At 34.1% G+C, this 17,117-nt stretch overlaps 2 protein-coding genes across 3 annotated transcripts in view; both read right to left on the bottom strand.

Annotated features, from left to right (window-relative positions):
* Positions 1-2,945: 2,945 nt before the first annotated feature.
* Positions 2,946-7,372, bottom strand: LOC106717701 (UDP-glycosyltransferase UGT5). The gene is made up of 5 exons (XM_045680700.1): positions 7,367-7,372; positions 5,113-5,356; positions 4,266-4,864; positions 3,940-4,162; positions 2,946-3,607 (listed from the first exon to the last, which is right to left on the bottom strand). Exons 1-5 carry the CDS (start codon positions 7,370-7,372, stop codon positions 3,102-3,104), a joined length of 1,578 nt encoding a protein of 525 aa, XP_045536656.1. The 3' UTR covers positions 2,946-3,101.
* A 1,070-nt stretch (positions 7,373-8,442) lies between these two features.
* LOC106717924 (serine/arginine repetitive matrix protein 1) overlaps positions 8,443-17,117 on the bottom strand; it is a 74,671-nt gene continuing 65,996 nt past the window's right edge. For both annotated transcript variants that reach the window (XM_014511891.2, XM_045680799.1), the window contains 2 exons: positions 12,845-14,078; positions 8,443-9,776 (listed from right to left, as the gene is read on the bottom strand). In XM_014511891.2, coding sequence (XP_014367377.2) covers positions 8,576-9,776; positions 12,845-14,078 — 2,435 coding nt within the window. In that variant the 3' untranslated portion in view covers positions 8,443-8,575. The remainder of the gene's footprint in view (positions 9,777-12,844; positions 14,079-17,117) is intronic.

Genomic DNA, 17,117 nt, shown 5'->3' with positions numbered 1-17,117 from the left:
TCGTCGAAAACAGTTCATAAAGTTATTTACATTCGAGATACCGTAGTAAAGCATCGAATTTGCAATCATCCAAAATCAAAGTCAACAACAGCATCACCATAGGAAGTGAGGTTACACTGAAACGTGTCAACAAAACATAACCGCTCTCATTAACACTTCGTATTAACACTAGTAATTCATTTACGAGCTAATTTTAAGCGGGATACAATTCAGTTTGCTGATTATTATTCGAGAAATGGACACTGCAGTTAAATTACTTCCATCCCTTTCCTTTGTTTTGCCACAAAGCGGTGTATTATGACAATTATAAAAGTATTTAGTAGTAAAGCCTATAATTTTAACTATTAATCTATATTCTTAAGCGACGAAATGACTTCATTAAAGGTTGAACAGTGGAGTAAGAAGAAGATATTGGGAAGTTTGTCTTTAAGAATAGTCAAAATAAAAAAAGAACTTTCGTAATTCATTCAATCATTTTTTATTTTTCAAACCTAAAAAAAATATATGTTCCTTAGTAGAATTTTCCACCGAAATTATATAACAACTATATAACTAAGTACATGTTTTATTTATAAAATGAAACCCAATTATAAAAATAAATAAGTGTTTGAAAAATAGTAGTTAAACAAACAAAAATGAGTCAAACTACAGAAGTCAAAACCAGTTTATTTCAAAATCGTAGGTAACAGTGCGAGTCTCGAAGTTAACACCTAGGGCAAAAAAACGAAATATCCCTATTTTGTCACATCAGTTTTTCATATGTATTACAGCGCCATCTAGTTATAAATTAGAGTAGCAATATCTAAGTTTTGCATAGTTATTATAGAACAGCTATGCTTTTATTTTTACGATTGTTGATCATTGTAGCATGAAGTGTGTAATACGACACAACAGGAACACAAACCAAAATTATCTCAACATCTAGGTCACGGACGTTATTGACTTATTTATTCATACAATAATTTATTCGAAATCTGTCCTTAAGCCGTTTAAGAGTCGACAATTAAAAGTTTGTGTTCTGAAAGGCCTTCAATAGAGAATTAACAGAGTCGTGAAAGGCTTAATAAATGAAATTCAGAGTGTCAACAACTTCCAAATAATTTTCTACGTTTTGTTAACGAACGTCGCCTATAATTATTTGCTTAAGACTTTCTTGGAAACAATTATTTGTTTTTTGTTCAACACATTTTCTGTTGTAATTTTGATGGTTGTCTTTAAATTGTTTATTCACGGAAGCCGCAACAAATTTAATTCTCTCAATGATTAAGTCATGAAGTGGATAAAAAAAATATTTTGCGTGAATAGGATTTTATAATAATAATTATACCTACTTGAAATGTAATCAAGTAATTTATGCTAGAAAAAAATAATATTGTATTAAATTGCAATCCAACCGACTATTACACAATTCAAAATCAACAAATTACAGGTTATTATCCGGTATTACAAAACGCTAGTCACTTAAAATAGCTCGTTGATTTAATATTAACAGACGGAAACGATTAAATATTCTTTTAAAGGCAGATCTGAGATGATTGTAGGTCTAAAATAAGATATTAAGATATAAGATACGACAGTTTTGATTTATTTTTTTACATTTAGAATGGTAACATTGGTGACATCAACAATATATCGGTTCTCGAACGGCTACGTTCTGGCTTACCCACGGAAATACCATAATTTCATAGAAGGCAAGCCAGAAGTATGGTCCCATTAGATTGCCCGAATAGCCGTTTGTCAGCTCTATATATAAACAAAAGAGCATATAAATATGTTTACCGACTTAATTATACGACCTGTAATATCAAGCTCGTGTCTTTCGTGGAACGCACTCGTTATTAAAAATCTTTTGTGAGAGGGTTTTTCGAAGTTATGATGAACATAAAAGCAAACAATTCATCCGACAAACACATCGCATTCATACTCAAACAAAAGAAAACTCCTTCGTCTGGAAAAGAGGGTACAAACACAAAGCGGTGTCGAGACTTGACTTCGCATTGAAAATTCATAAGTTACGTTGCACGAACACTGCAGCCCTGCTCGCCGTCTCAGTGTAGAGGTAATAACTCTTGTGACCATCTAGCTGACAGACATATAAATAAGCCATTCATTGCTCAATTGTTAACGATATAAAATTAAAAGAAAGTGTGTGACTTAAACTACCTTATGGAAGTACATCTGTACAAATACAAAGTGTCAGCTTTATCATTTTCGAGATAGTAAAGATAACAGTATGTTTTATACATATATTTCAGCAGTGCAAACGCACGTTAAATACACTGACTTATTGACTTAATACATGTGCATATGTAAGTCAATATTTATACTATGCTTAGTAATGTTCTATTTATCGTACCCAGAGACAGTAGGACTGAACCTGGAAAAATTAGTCAAGGACGTTTCATGAAAATGAACCCGTTGATATAAAATAAAGACAGTCATATCGGAGGATGATTTTTAATACCTTTTTGTGCAAAACTGTGTGTAGTAAACATTAACAACATAATAAACTACATGGAAAATTAAAAGTTATCTACAGCCGGTGGCAACACTGCATAAATATTAACCTCATAATGAGTCAAAGAAAATCTTACGAGGAAATTTATTCATAAATTAGTCATCATTACTAACGATAAGTTTTGAGATAACTGGACATTGTTACATGTATATATAAACTACCTGTCGTCCGCGAATCCGTCCGGAATTTATAAAAACTTAATAAGTAGCCTATGTGTTCTTCCAGACTGTGTTCTTTTTTATCTCATATTTCTACCAATATCTTATTAAATTACAATTACTGATAATGAATTTTAAAAAAGCGACCTTGTAGCTTCCGATCTTTTTCTTTATTGATATTAATAATTTTAAACATTCAGAGTCCAGACAAATTTTTAAAAATTGAATTAGTTAATTAATAATGAAAAAAAAATATATTTGTTGTTCGGCTTAGCAATGTTAGTCTAAGAGGCAACGCAGCCATCTCATTAGATTATCTTCAACCTAAATCCGTTGTTATTGAGAGAGCCAATAACTACTAAACTAAGGCGCTTCTGTAAACATTTGTTACAAAATTTGTGTTATTTACCTAAATGTCCTAACGCTCATTTATTTTTCTTATCATTATTAATATTTTTACTAAATAATACTGATTTAATTAATGAAATAGTCTTGAGTATTACACCAATAATTACAATACCAGATAATAATACAATGGCGTACACATCGAGCATCAAATACTCAAACCAACTTAAATCTAGTGCAGGATTTTTCAATGCCTCGGCATTTTTATTTCTTAAAAGATATTCTAACCAAAACATAGCCGTGTCTAGAGGAGTCATTGGCCTATCTTTAAACCTTTGTGATATTTCTAATGCATTTTTCTTATAATTATCATTATTGAGAACTTCTAAAATTATGCTCTCTAGATATTTTTCACTGATATCATCATATTGTAGAATTTTTCCAAATCCTTTCTCTTCAGCTAGTAAAAGATTGTTGTATTGATCGGCATAAATGGGAATGCCTATAATTGGTATTGCATTAAAAACAGCTTCTTGGGTTCCAATCAATCCGCCGTGAGAAATAAAAACTTTGACGTTAGGGTGAGCTAGAAATAGAAAGAACATTATTGGTCCCGAACTTATAACTACCGAATTTTAACAGTGGTAGTCGCCAGTAACAACAACATCTGTTGCACGAATTGGCCGGCTCGCCCGGTGCAATACCACGACCACCCACAAAAGACAGGCGTGAAGTGGAAGTGTGGTTCCGGAGGCCTAATTTTAGTCCTCTTTCCCTTCCCTTTTCCTACCCATTTCTTATAAGGATAGGATGGGAAGAGGAGGTAAATTTAATGGATTGATATGTTTTCATAAATTTGAACTAAGATTTAACTATAAAATTCAACGTACTTTAAATTCTAATCTTAAAAGCACTTACCAAAAATTTCCTTTTGTGGTAACCAATTTCTCGTCACTACATTTTTCGGTTTATTTTCTAAATTTTCATCTTCCCATTTCCACAAGACAGTTTGGTTCAGTCGTTTAAATACATTGACAAACGCATTTTTCTTATCGAGTGGCAATTCAGAACTTTGGACATTTGAACCGAAATTCATGTACACAACTCCATCCGTTGATTTATCTAACAGCTGCTTCAGATCCTTAAATAAAACATGAATTTGATTTACTTGACAGTATAATAATTATTTCATCATACAATTTAACCAAAATTATCCATGAAGAAATCAAGATGTATTTACTTACACCAGGTAGTTCTCCATCACTTTTTGATAAATGTATTCCGCCAATTTCTATTATATTAGGAAGATAGGCCACTGGTCCATCGAAACTAAAGTGACTGTTAACAAGCATGAGAGAAGCCTTCTTTTGTATTTCATATAAACTTGGGACCGGTTCTAAGAGATTAGTAACATATTTTTTTGCCAACTGTTCCTGTTTCTCTAAGTACCAAAATTTCCACCAAATGAATTCGTACACTGTGAAATATAAACTTCTTAATCTACCCCATAGGCTTGCTGGGTTTTTAATATCTAAAAATTCTGGTATCACCGTTGCCAATTGCAATGGGTTACGTACTATTATATTGTGCCGCATACAATTTCCAAACGTTGTTACAAGAGCTAGTGGTGCTTGGTATTTGTGGGCTAGAATATACGTAGCTTCTTGAAAGAACTGTTCGCAGATTACCAAATCAAATTTCTGATCGCTGGCTAATAACTGTTGAACTGGAACTGAATTCAAAATCACCTCCGTAAATGCCAGGCCACCGTTCCAGAGAATTTTGTCGTGAAATTTCTCAGCTGATATGCTACTCATTGTGAAAACGTTTGGTCTTCCACCTCCTGCAAACGTAACCATTTAAAAAAGTACGACTGCTGATTATCGCTTATATAGTTGTACTTGTAGCCTGACTGGCAAAGGAAATTTTGTATGTAGCAGCTTAACACCAAATGAACCACTAATTGTTTTATACTTTACTTTAAAGAAAAAAACGTTTAATTTAACATATTATAGTGTATACTTATTTTGCGAGACATGTGCAAAATGATTAAATGTTGTATTAAAATATAACATGAAAAATTAAACTTACCAATGACCTCCCAAATCTTCTTGTCGTCTACCATGACCTCGTGATAATTTTTAGGCGGATTATTTTCCTTGTTAGCTGTAATAACAGTTACATTGTGTCCTCTTCTAGCGAGTTCCAGTCCGATTTGTCGTAACATTATATAATGGGACGTTGAAGTAAACGGTACCACATACAAAATATTTGCACAAAGACATGAGTCAAAGAAACAAAACACCGCAGACAACCAGAGGAATTTTAATTTGATCTGTAAATCAGAAATTTAAAATGAAATCCTGTAATTTGTAATTTTCCTGTAATTTGTAACTTCTTTGAGAGAGCAGCAATAAAAGACAAATTTAAACTGAGATTATACGTACATATACTCGTATATCTTCGTAAGTAATTTTAATTCAACATAACCATCACACCAAGGTGAACAAGAATGATAGGTGCCGATTACAATTTTATAATTGATTTTATATATCTAACAAAGACAGAAAATGTATTTGAATTCATGAAATAAAAATAAATACGAACCATTTTTGCTTTACAACACTCAATACTTTGACCTTTCTTAATCAGAGTCGCAAGTTGAACTGACATTACAAGTTGAGCAAGACGCTTCATCACGATTACAGTACAGTAAGCATTTCTTATCTACGAACTAGCCACCTCGTTAGTCTAGTTTTAACGCAAAACATTAGTAAAAAAATTACTATTGGGGTCTGTGGTATGTTAAAGCTACACTTTTCAATAAAACTAATTTCATGTATATCCTAAAAATAAAGTCAACACTGTTTAATTAAAAACAATAACATTGCCTCAGAAATTGAACAAAAACAGAATAAACATTCCAAAGAATATTTATTTAAAGTTAAGATTTTTATCAATTATTTGAAAATACGTTGCAGATAAAAGACTTCTACTTTTACTGATAAAACTAACACAATTATGATTACGCTAGCACACACTTCCGACACCCTTTACTTACTTGCAGTACAAGAATTTTACAATCTCACACATTCTTTCTTTTTTCACTTGACATCCGTATAAGCTGTTTACATTTACTTATTAATAATTATCATGTCTCTTGTCGATATTTCAATTCAAATCCAGCAGATAAAAATTGATTATTACATACAACTATTAATATAACTTAAAACCAGGATAAAATGAAATCGTACACAACAAAAACGTAGACAACAAAATTGGAATCAGAAAGTATCTTTAAAAACATTACATGCATAAATTGTAAGTGTATTAAGATATAAATCAACAAGAAAAAAAAAGACAAAATGGAAAACATTTTTTTTTGCTTACAAATATATTTTCAAGTACACCGCAATCGGACTACGTACTACCGTAGTAAGAAGTACCGTACCGTACTATTAAGATTTTTTTTTGTTATTCCATACTAAATAACTGTTCGATGTGTAAGTGTAATTAAGGAAGTGTTAAGTACTTATTTTTAAGTTGATTTGCAAGGTAAACAATGAAATTGAAAAAAAAAAACTAAATTAGTCGAAAAAGTTCCAAAATCCGAAAACTGATTTGAATTTTTTTTAATTTAAGTAGAAGAGAATGAATTTTAGTGATTTTATCCCACATTTAGACAGTTTCATTAAGCAGAAAGTTATACCTATTAAATTGAAATGAAGCATCAAAAATCGTTTAAAAATAATTAGCACAGACGTCAGTAGATGTGTTCAAGCAACGTTTATAATTTAATAAATTAATAAGGGACAATTACTTGAGACGGAGCGAATTGAAAGGGAAAGATAATTATCAAATTTTTTCTTTTATTTTGCTGCTAAAGCTATTGATGATAAGATTACCTTTGCGACCAAGTTAATATGACTATTTCATACATATTCAAACATATTGAAGTGGTTTGTACAACATGCATTTGATACTAAATTGGCCCATACATGATGTATCTCGATAAAGATATTTAAAGAGTAAGAGCTAAGAACAATACACTACTTCAACTTTCCATTTTGTTAAACCGCCATCTATTGTTAGCAAATTAAGTTAGAAACTAAGTATTTAACCTGTTGATGAATAAAGATCCCAGAAGCTGTGTTTTATTACCTGCAAACAGAATAAACAAATAAATAAGTAGACACATAGATAGAATAGATTAGATCGGGAACCCCACCCGAACAGGAATAAAAGTAGATGAATGTTAGAAAGAAATATAGTATGCAGAATAAAAGTGCGAGCAGAATAAAAGAGAGAACTGGAATGAATGAGAATAGTGAATATAGACTCTGACCATCATGTTAGAGGTAGAGGCAAAAAAAAAAAACCGCCATCTATTGAGCCTACTTTAAAACACTACAAGTTAGCTTCAACGTTTTAGGCGTCATAAAAGTCATAATGCTAAATTATAGATGGCGGTTTAAGAAATCAATGCAATACTAAGTTAATGATACTAAAATAATGATGAAATGATAGTCACACTAGTTTAATGATAAGTGCCGTTCAGTGTAGGATTAGTACATTATTCTTAATAAATCTATTAGATACTACTTCTAATAGTGTGAGAGTAAATGATGATAATAAACGAAGTATCATCACACCTTTGAGCAGATTGACCCTTAAATTGGAAGAACAGAATACTTGAACTTCGTAGTACTTGCCTTCTTCTAACAGTTAATTACTGTATGGTGTTTTATTCTTTAACTTAACTCTTATAACTGAATATATTTCCGTCAAGGTTAAATTTTAAATGCACTTGTTTAAACAAATTGATACGAAAATATTAAATTGTATTGTTTTACTCTAAAAGCGTGTGTGTGACAACATTTGTTAACTATGTAATGTAGAATTTATTAAAAAAATATTAATTTAAATTGTATTTATTATTATTATGTTCAGTATCATTGTATCGCACATGACAATTGCATAACATTTGAAGGAGAGAATTATTTTGTAGACCAATTTAATTAGTATTTTGTGACTTAAAATAGTAAATGTTACCATTCTCGAAATATTTTTAGCTTGTTCCCAAGATGATAAAATTAAAAATCTCAATGTGACGTTTATGAATAAAACAACTTTCTTAGTGCATATTAACACATTATATTTTTCTCGAATACATTTTATCATAATTCTTTTTTTTTTTAATGAAATTATACATTAAAAAATGTTATACAAATGTTTATTTTACAAATTAACGTGTCTTAATTATACACTTATAAGTATAAATAAAGATTTAAAAAAATCCTTAATATGGACGGAATTTATTCAATTATTTATGTTAAGGAGAATAAAATTAGTAAAGCTATATGACTTTTTACATGAGATAGCGATCTATTAATTTAACAAGAATTGATGTTAAAATGTGAATTTTATTAATATTTCCCCAACGACGTAAATAATATAGACCATTTTAAATCTGCTTCATAATTTTTTTCGGATAATTTCAAATCAATAACGTAGTGTTTATGGCAATCAGTGTTACGATTATAAAATTACGTAACTAATAATCTCTCATCTTCTCTATCACCTTGTAGTTGCTACTCCTTCGTTCTGAATACAAAGGGGCTGATCCATTCTTGAGTTCATAGCCAGGCGGTGAAGCACGTATTCCATTTTCATAGTATTTAACGCTGGAGATTGGTTCCCCTTTATAACCCCTGCTCTTTGTAACCGAATTTACTTCCCGAGATTCTATGATCTCTTTCGAACGTCCGTCTCTTGATGGTACTATTTTCTTACTTACTGTCTCGACGGTATCAGTCACACTCGGTCGTTCCGGGTCGCCTGATCGTGTCGTGTACCTGTACGTTTCAGAAAAGTTATCGCTGCTATTGCTACCTCTCCTTATTGCCGGTGATTTTAATCTTGTTTCCAATCTCGATACGAAAGGACTCGATTCTCTGTTCAAAGATTCAGTTTTGTAAAGCGGGATTTTTCGCTCCTCCGATATTCGCTCTTTGTAATGCGGGGAGGGGGTTCCATATCTCGACGATAATCTGCTTCCGTCTGATTCATCGTCGGCGTGTAACGTTTGATACAGATCTGGGGCACGTTCGCGGAGTCCTTTAAGGAAAATTTTCTTCTTATCGGTTTCCTCGTAGGATTTATTATACCCATTCGTGTGACCGTTACTAATCGGTGCAGTTTTACCGTACCTAGCTCCGAACAAGCCGTCACGTCTGCGTTCAGTCTCCCGAGAGACAGCGTCGGCTAGGTCCCGTTGACTTCTGTTAATAATGGATACGATGCCGGGGCTCTTAAGTTGTTCCGGCGTCTCGTCGAGTTTACTTAAATGCGGATTCGATTTGTACATCGTGGAGTAGTTGCGGTTCATGCCTGTGACGTAACGTGGATGCGTCTCCTGTTCAGGAGCGCCCATAGCAAAGCTCTTGCTTCTGTTCAAACCTTTGTAGGTCCGCGCCGGTTTAGCCGGACCCGGTGGATAGCCGTTGATTTTGACCTCTTGCGGCGGCGCCACGTGATTGTTCGATATATTGATGGCACTCGTTGATCGCTTGTTAGACGACAGGCGATTCCAATATTTGTTTGTCGCCGGCTTCTCTGTGGTTTTCTCTTTGCGGTCGTGAAGTTTCCGCGGCAAGGTCTGCGCGCTGCGGGAGTACTCCTCCTCAGGCTCACTGTTCGGATTCAAGCGGCTCGTCGAGTGACTGAATCGACCGAGTGTGCTCGAAAATTGACCTCTGAAAGCAAAACAACTGTGATTTATTACACAATTAATAATACCTCGTAATTATAAGACTAGTACGGCCCACATACATTTATTGTTATCTCACTGTATCAACAAAAACTAGACAATCCTGTATTTTCGCTGGTAATTGGATTCAATGGAGGATCACCGCCTACGCGCCTAATGACTACTTTGTTTTGTACGTAATGTTAGTACGCCTTGGTACATAGCGACATTTTAATATTCAAACATTATAATGTATTTTATTTGCTGCATAATAATTATAACAAGCTCATTCGTGTAGGCATGATTTACGTCTATACCTAATGAGCTAGCGCGAACGATTTTAATTTGACGTAGGTTGGTCCTAACTGACACAAATAAAGTCAAAATGAGAGACGATATCTGCCTATACACATACATTTTGTATTGATCTAATTTGCATTTGTTGAGGCGACATTGGACACCTGTACTGAGATGTTCTTATCATGAGTCACGAACGTTTTGTTTGTCGTAAGCCGGCGATTCCTTGTAACACATGTATGTATCAATGTGACAAACTGACTCAACGCATGAGCTAAATAAGGACTGTTTGGTGAATGAAACACTTATCTAGCCGTAAGCGGTAAAGCTCATGGACAGCGGCAGGATGAAAAAGGCAAAATATGCCGGAACGCAAACTTTGTTACTCTGTGGCAACATGTTTTGCTTGATGCATTTTTGTTTTGTAAAAGTTTTTACAACACTTTCATGGAAACAATCTTTTGAGGACCTTAAACCAAGTTTTTACATGTTTTGGTACATTAAATATCTTAGAAAAAACCTCTTTATCGTAACGATATCGTCGTATTCTTAATTACTCAGGGCCTTATCGTTAGTGTTAAATAATCTATAACCAATATGCAATATCAAAAGAAAAGAGTTTTTAAAATCTGGCCGAAATAATCGCGATGTTGTGTTTATTTTATTGGTACATATACATATATCATATTATATTACTTGAATAACAGGTCCTATAACACAATGATCGTTGTTCGTACGGTGTTTATAGATTTAATAAACAATAAATTCCTTATAAATTTAGATTATTAGTTATAAATTCTCCTTTTGATTGTAAGTTTGCAGTATATTATTTTCCGTTGACTATTTTAAGGCGCTTAATGAGTTTTACTTTCTTTTTAAAATTATACCAATCCATATCAGTTTTCTTTTACGATTTCAGAATATGTAAACAAATTAATTTGTATGCAAGGTGGGATACATGGATCTACAAGATATTATCAAACTCTTTTTGGAACTTGCTTCAGTAATTCTAACTTTACCTATGAATAAGAGCTTAGCTACTTAGCTTTACTTACTTAATAAGTCGCTTGATATAATACTAAGAAAGTTTTTTAATGAATTAGAATTTGTCTATAGATATACTGATATGACGGCAATGGTTGTAAAATAACAACGGTAAGATAATCTTAAAAACAATATTATTATATGACAATGTTTTAAAATAAAATAATGTTATATGTTCCAACTGAATCTGCTCTAAATTGTTACGATTAACAAAATATATTAACAAAATTTCTGTCACTAACACAATATGAACTTAAGAAATAAACAACTAGGTAATCAAATTTATAAAAATAAGGAAAAGACTATTTTACAAAATAACATCACGTACCTAATTTTCTTTGAATTATGAAACATATCTTTTCTAACATCGTTTTATGTGAAATATGTTTTTGCGAAGTCTAAGCGCTCTTTTGCGACATACAATTTTTATTACGTCACGTTTTGGGCTTAACATTAATAAATTGATGTTTTCTCTTATTTACATAATTTGTTATTTCAATTTTCTCAATACGTTACGTTGTATTTCTTATTAGAAAGAGCATATTTCTATGTACTTACTACGTAAAAAATGTACGTTTCTAATAAAACACCGGACAAAATTTTACACATTGTCATAGCAACATTCGATAGATTACTTCCAGCGAGAAGCTTAGGATATTTATTTTTTCGGTATATGTATACGGCTGAGGTGAGTATGAGAGAGAGTAAGGTGAATCTAATAGCCGTAGAGTCAAACTGATCTGCTAGTTGCTAGTATATAATATTGATAAATTACGAGAAATAAAGCTGTCTATTTGCACAGATAAATATAGCGTAAAACATAATAACTAATTCGCTTTAAGTAGAACAAAACATAGTCTAGAATGCAAGGAATGTGACCACAAAGAGACTTGTCACCGTCGCTATTATTAGATCACTCGCTGCATTTTATCTGCTAGCCTTAACCGTGATAGTAGATTAAAGGTCAACCAGAAGTACTCCAGTTTGCAACAGTTTAATAAAGAATAAAAAGTGTGCATTCAAGGCAATCTTGATCTTACTAATATTATAAATGCGAATGTTTAGACGGAAGGATGGATGGATGGATGTTTGTTTGAAGGTATCTCCGGAACGACTCAACGAATCTTGATGAAATTTGGCACAGATGTAAAACATAGTCTGGAAGAACACATAGGCTAGGAAATATTATAAATGTGGATTAAAGAAATTCTATATATATATATACTTAAATAAAAGCAATCCTAGAAATAAACAAATGATGAATAACCGAAACGGGTAAAATACTTTAGGTTGGAAATTTAAACATTGCATGATAGCAGATGCGTAAATATATTTTATATTATTGCATAAACAATGTTTAGCTGATATTATGAAACTAATTAAAGGTTGCGTAGACTAAAACGTATTTTATTAATCTACAAAATAACTGCGGAATCTAGCACCTGTAAATTACTAAATCATAAAATCCATATTGCGTTGTATCGTTAAATGTTTTGGACATAAAAATCGATCAAACTATAAAAAAAATCAAAACCAGACGGCATAAATTAAATTTATGTCTTTAATAATGCACGTGGGAGGCGTTTATCGTAGCCCAAAATTCTATTTACGGTTGAGAAAAGCGTTGTTGTTTATAATAAATAAAATAACGCGTATGGTCTTAAATAGGCAAGCACCTTATCGATATAAATTGGTACTTACACTAACTAGTTTATGATGTAGAAAAATGCTTACCTATCACGATGATCGCGGGTGTCGTTCGTCGCAGCCCGTCTCGAACTGCCCTCGTACTTGTGCTCTCGGCCGTAGATGCTGGGCGCGAAGGGGTCTTCTCCGAGGTAATACCGGTGCGGCGGCGCGACGGGGGGCGCCAGCTCGCCGCCGTATTGCTTGTACGTCCGCGACGAATGTTCCGGCGACGGCGACGGCGACCGCGAATTCCTCCACCGTGTCCGTCTCTCAGCTGACGCCGACCGAATCTTTCCAACCAATTTCCTAATCGAGTTCCCTATGGCGGTACCGACCGATTTCCTCACAGGAGATGGCCGCCGGCGACCTTCGTTTTCCGCGAATCGCGTTTTCTGATTTTGTTTACGTTCGTCCCTACGACGCGGTGGTGTTCGATCCCTGTCCAAGCTGCCACGACGTTCTCGCGGTGGAGAGTAATCCGGTGGTGGCTCCGCGACAGTCTCCTCGCGACTGTCTCGAGACCGTCCCGAATTGCCATTTCGGGAGGAACTTCTATATCCGCTGTCGTACCGGTGCTCCTCAGATACGCGTTGCTTAGTATGTCGCTTACGTTCAGGAACAACGGGATGCCTGTAATCGTCTTCAATGGACGGCTCGCGGAAAGATCGATCCGTTTCGAGCGGCCGAAACGGCGAACCACGCGGTGGACTGTGCATCGTCGAAGAAGACACGTAAGCGGAATCATCTCGTGAGGGTGGATGACGGCGACCGATCGGCGACGACCTTCCTTGAGGCGAGTCGCGCTTCCCATAAACGTGCCGCGGCGAAGACCCGTTTAATCGATCATCACTGGCGTACGGCGAACGTACGGCCGGGGGCGACGGTGATGAACTTCTCGGTTCCGGCATCCTCGGCTTAGTGGCACGACGTTGCGACCAATCGGCTACACCTTTAAAGTAGCCACCCGTGCGATTTACCGGTCCCGTCGGACGCTCGTCAGATGGTGTTGAAGATTTTGTTTTTCTAAGAACTCTGTCACCATATGCAGCCGGAGGCGGTACCGAAGACGAAGTTTTTCCGTAGTATCCCTCGTCATCGGCAGATTTATTTTTTACGTAATACGCTGGTTCCGGTCTTCGTCCTATTTCTTCCGCAATGGAGTCGTGAGAGGAGCGGGAGTCGCTGCCAAAATGACTCTCGAGCCACTTGGAGGTTTCCTTCTTGCGGGTTTCCTCCTCGATATCGAAGTCCAGGGGTCTTTTCGCGTAGTCCTGTTGATCTGTAAACGAAGAGCGATTTAATACAGAGCGTTATGGCGCGGCCGCGCGGGCGACGGTTCACGTTTGAGTGGCGGCTAGCGGGGCCGCTCGCATCCTCACAAGCACGCGACGTGGCGTAATAGTTTAGTCAATAGGTTTGCCAAACTAACGAAGGTCAATGCAATGAGCTGCAAACACGGGTGTCATTTTTACTTTACAGCTGCGAGACATTGCCGAGGCGACAAATTATGAAGCGCGTAATTATTTCTAGGTCAGGACGGCCGTTTCAGTGATTATACTAATTATGGAAGAGAAATGTAGCCTTAGTTTAAACAATTCTAAGATCGCGACAAAATCATTTACATTTATGCAAATGTAGCAAATAGCCCTGTACCATTTCATTATCCTGTATTTCCTTTTAACATTACTCATAATTACCGTGTATGCAAACCATCACACAATCTTTTTATCGCAGAAAATGACGTTAAAATAAAAAAAATCCTCAATCAGAACAATATTGTACAAAATAATTCAAATATAAAATGTGTTATTTTTTTCTCATTATTACTATTTTTTTTTTTTTGCTTAAATTCGACTGAATCATATCAAAGTAATTCAAATTTAATTTAAATTCAATGTATACTTTAATTTGCATAATAATAAATAAAACTAACGAGATTCGTCTATATTATGACAACGAAAAGTAAGTAAGTAACATGAAGCTAAGTAAATTGCAAAATCCATTGGAAGCTGCGTCGGCAATTGGAATTTACACATCACGGAATTCTCAAGTACTCTCTCAATAAATGACGAAAGACTCATTTAGAGCTTCTTAAGGAATCAAATACGACCATATAACACCTAATAAAAAACTTTCGCTTTCCCTGTAAGGTATAGTATATAAAATAAAGCGAAATATGCTAAGACTTCACTGACGGTGTTTAGGGACATATCAACTAAAAGTAGAATGTTTTTCTAAAGTCTAAGTAGTAGTAGTATCTTTACGAATAATGCCCTTTAACATAGTTGAATCCTTTCGCTTAATTAAAATCTTATCAAACTAAGCATCAATACAAATATTCTTTTTACCTCCCTAATTTATCGTAAAAATCTTATCTTGAAAAGCATCAAAATAGCTATCAGTACACGATATCTCAGATCTACATCATTTGTCTTAAAAGAAATATATAACTTAAAATACTTGAAGCGTAAAATCAATTAGGAATGGATATAGTAAAAAGCATGGGTCACCCAGGCGTGTGCAAAGACGAGTCACAAACGGCCTCGCAAACCTTAGCGTGGGCACAATGATTGACCAAATGCGGCATCGGATGGACTCACATTAAATTACCCACTTTGACTACGAGTATTTGAACGCACAATTAATTGTACAAAATATTTTCCACTTTTTTAGATGAAGTGCAATTTCTTAATCTGTTGTTTATTTGCAATATATTTAATAATCAACACTTATAATAAATAAATTATGTACTTAGAAATAGTGACATCTAATCATGAAAATTTTAACTAAAATAAAAAATCTGAAACCTCGAGTGTGTTTCCCAAATGCAGATTGACCAAAGCCTTGTTTAATTGTTACTGATATCTACAAAGACATAAACTACCACTACATAATACAAATTTAAAAATCGTTTTGCTTATGACTTACAAGTTGTTTTTTTAATAATTTAAATTCGCTATTATTATGACCGATTTTGATCTTTCGTGACAAAAGTCAATCAAAATCATTTCGTCGACAAGAGTCATCGTATCAACAACAAGTAGTAATCATAAAGACATAATATGACTTTATCTTGAATGCTTAATAACATAATTTGGCGCACAGAATAATCGTCACTAAAACAAAATTGCTTAAAAATCACGTATTTCATGGCAACACTCCTTTTAACTTAATATACACTGAATGGAGACAAATTTTCTAGACCAACAAATGTAAAGCTTCTTAAAAAATTGCCTTTGTTCTTATACTCAAAACCACGACTTTTTACAATTGGTTAATTATGTACAAACAATATGCAAGGCTACAAGGCTACAGTCAATGGCAGAATACACATATCAAGTTGTATTATCCTATATAAGGTGACAGAAGGTTGAGTTTTGCATAAGCACTTAATTAGATCCTCTATAAAGTTATCCAAACTATTTTAATCTTAATAATTACAACTTTATATGATTTAATATTTCCACTTCAAATAATCTAATTGTATTTAATCGAAAACTAAAATCTTAATTAAATTTATAAGTCTACATTTACATTATAATAGTTTAGCATTCGCAGCAATTACGCCGCGATTCGTGAGTTCAATATCTAAGAAAAGAAGATTGACTTTATATTTATTCATTTGCATCTATCTTATCTATATATATAAAAGAAAGTCGTGTTAGTTACACTATTTATAACTCAAGAACGGCTGAATCGATTTGACTGAAAATTGGTGGGCAGGTAGCTTAGAACCAGGAAACGGACATAGGATAATTTTTACCCCGTTTTCTATTTTTTATTCCGCGCGGACGGAGTCGCGGGTAAAAGCTAGTTCATAATATTAGTAACATTTAAGAGCGGTCTTAAATGCTCAAAAGAGTTTTAAAATTGAGGACACCGTTCGTATTCACTTATTTCAGATTTTTTAACGCAGTCATAAATCTTTTCCATCTAATATTTACAAGTCGGACACATAGCATTACTTTAATTATACCCGTTATATATACAAGACGATTGTTTCAAATTAAAAATAGACTTTAGAATTACTTCATCAATCAATTTATATTTTGCTAAATCCATCATTAAACATTAAACATGATAAAATGACGTAATACTTTATCTAGTTGTAAAATTGGTATCATGTAATAACAACTCACACCTGTAACCCAGAGTGGTACGCAGAGATCTCGGACCTCCATTTGGTATGTCCAAATGAACCTCCGCAATCCACTATTCGCTTTTCAGGAAAAGGAACGTTACGACTGGCGAGCCACGTCCCGGGAATTCACATGTATGTGCGCGGGTTGCATCATGATGTTTTCCTTCACGGTACGAA

This window comes from Papilio machaon, chromosome 13, assembly GCF_912999745.1.
Source record: "Papilio machaon chromosome 13, ilPapMach1.1, whole genome shotgun sequence".
In the NCBI taxonomy this organism is placed as follows: Eukaryota; Metazoa; Arthropoda; class Insecta; order Lepidoptera; family Papilionidae; genus Papilio; species Papilio machaon.
This window is presented reverse-complemented; position numbering and strand designations above follow the sequence as displayed.

Excerpts from the sequence above, each read along its gene's own strand:
- LOC106717701 (XM_045680700.1), bottom strand. Across the intron at positions 4,163-4,265 it reads GTGATGGAGAACTACCTGGT|GATCTGAAGCAGCTGTTAGA; the intron begins GTAAGTAAATAC and ends GTTTTATTTAAG. Across the intron at positions 3,608-3,939 it reads ACCACAAAAGGAAATTTTTG|CTCACCCTAACGTCAAAGTT; the intron begins GTAAGTGCTTTT and ends TTCTATTTCTAG.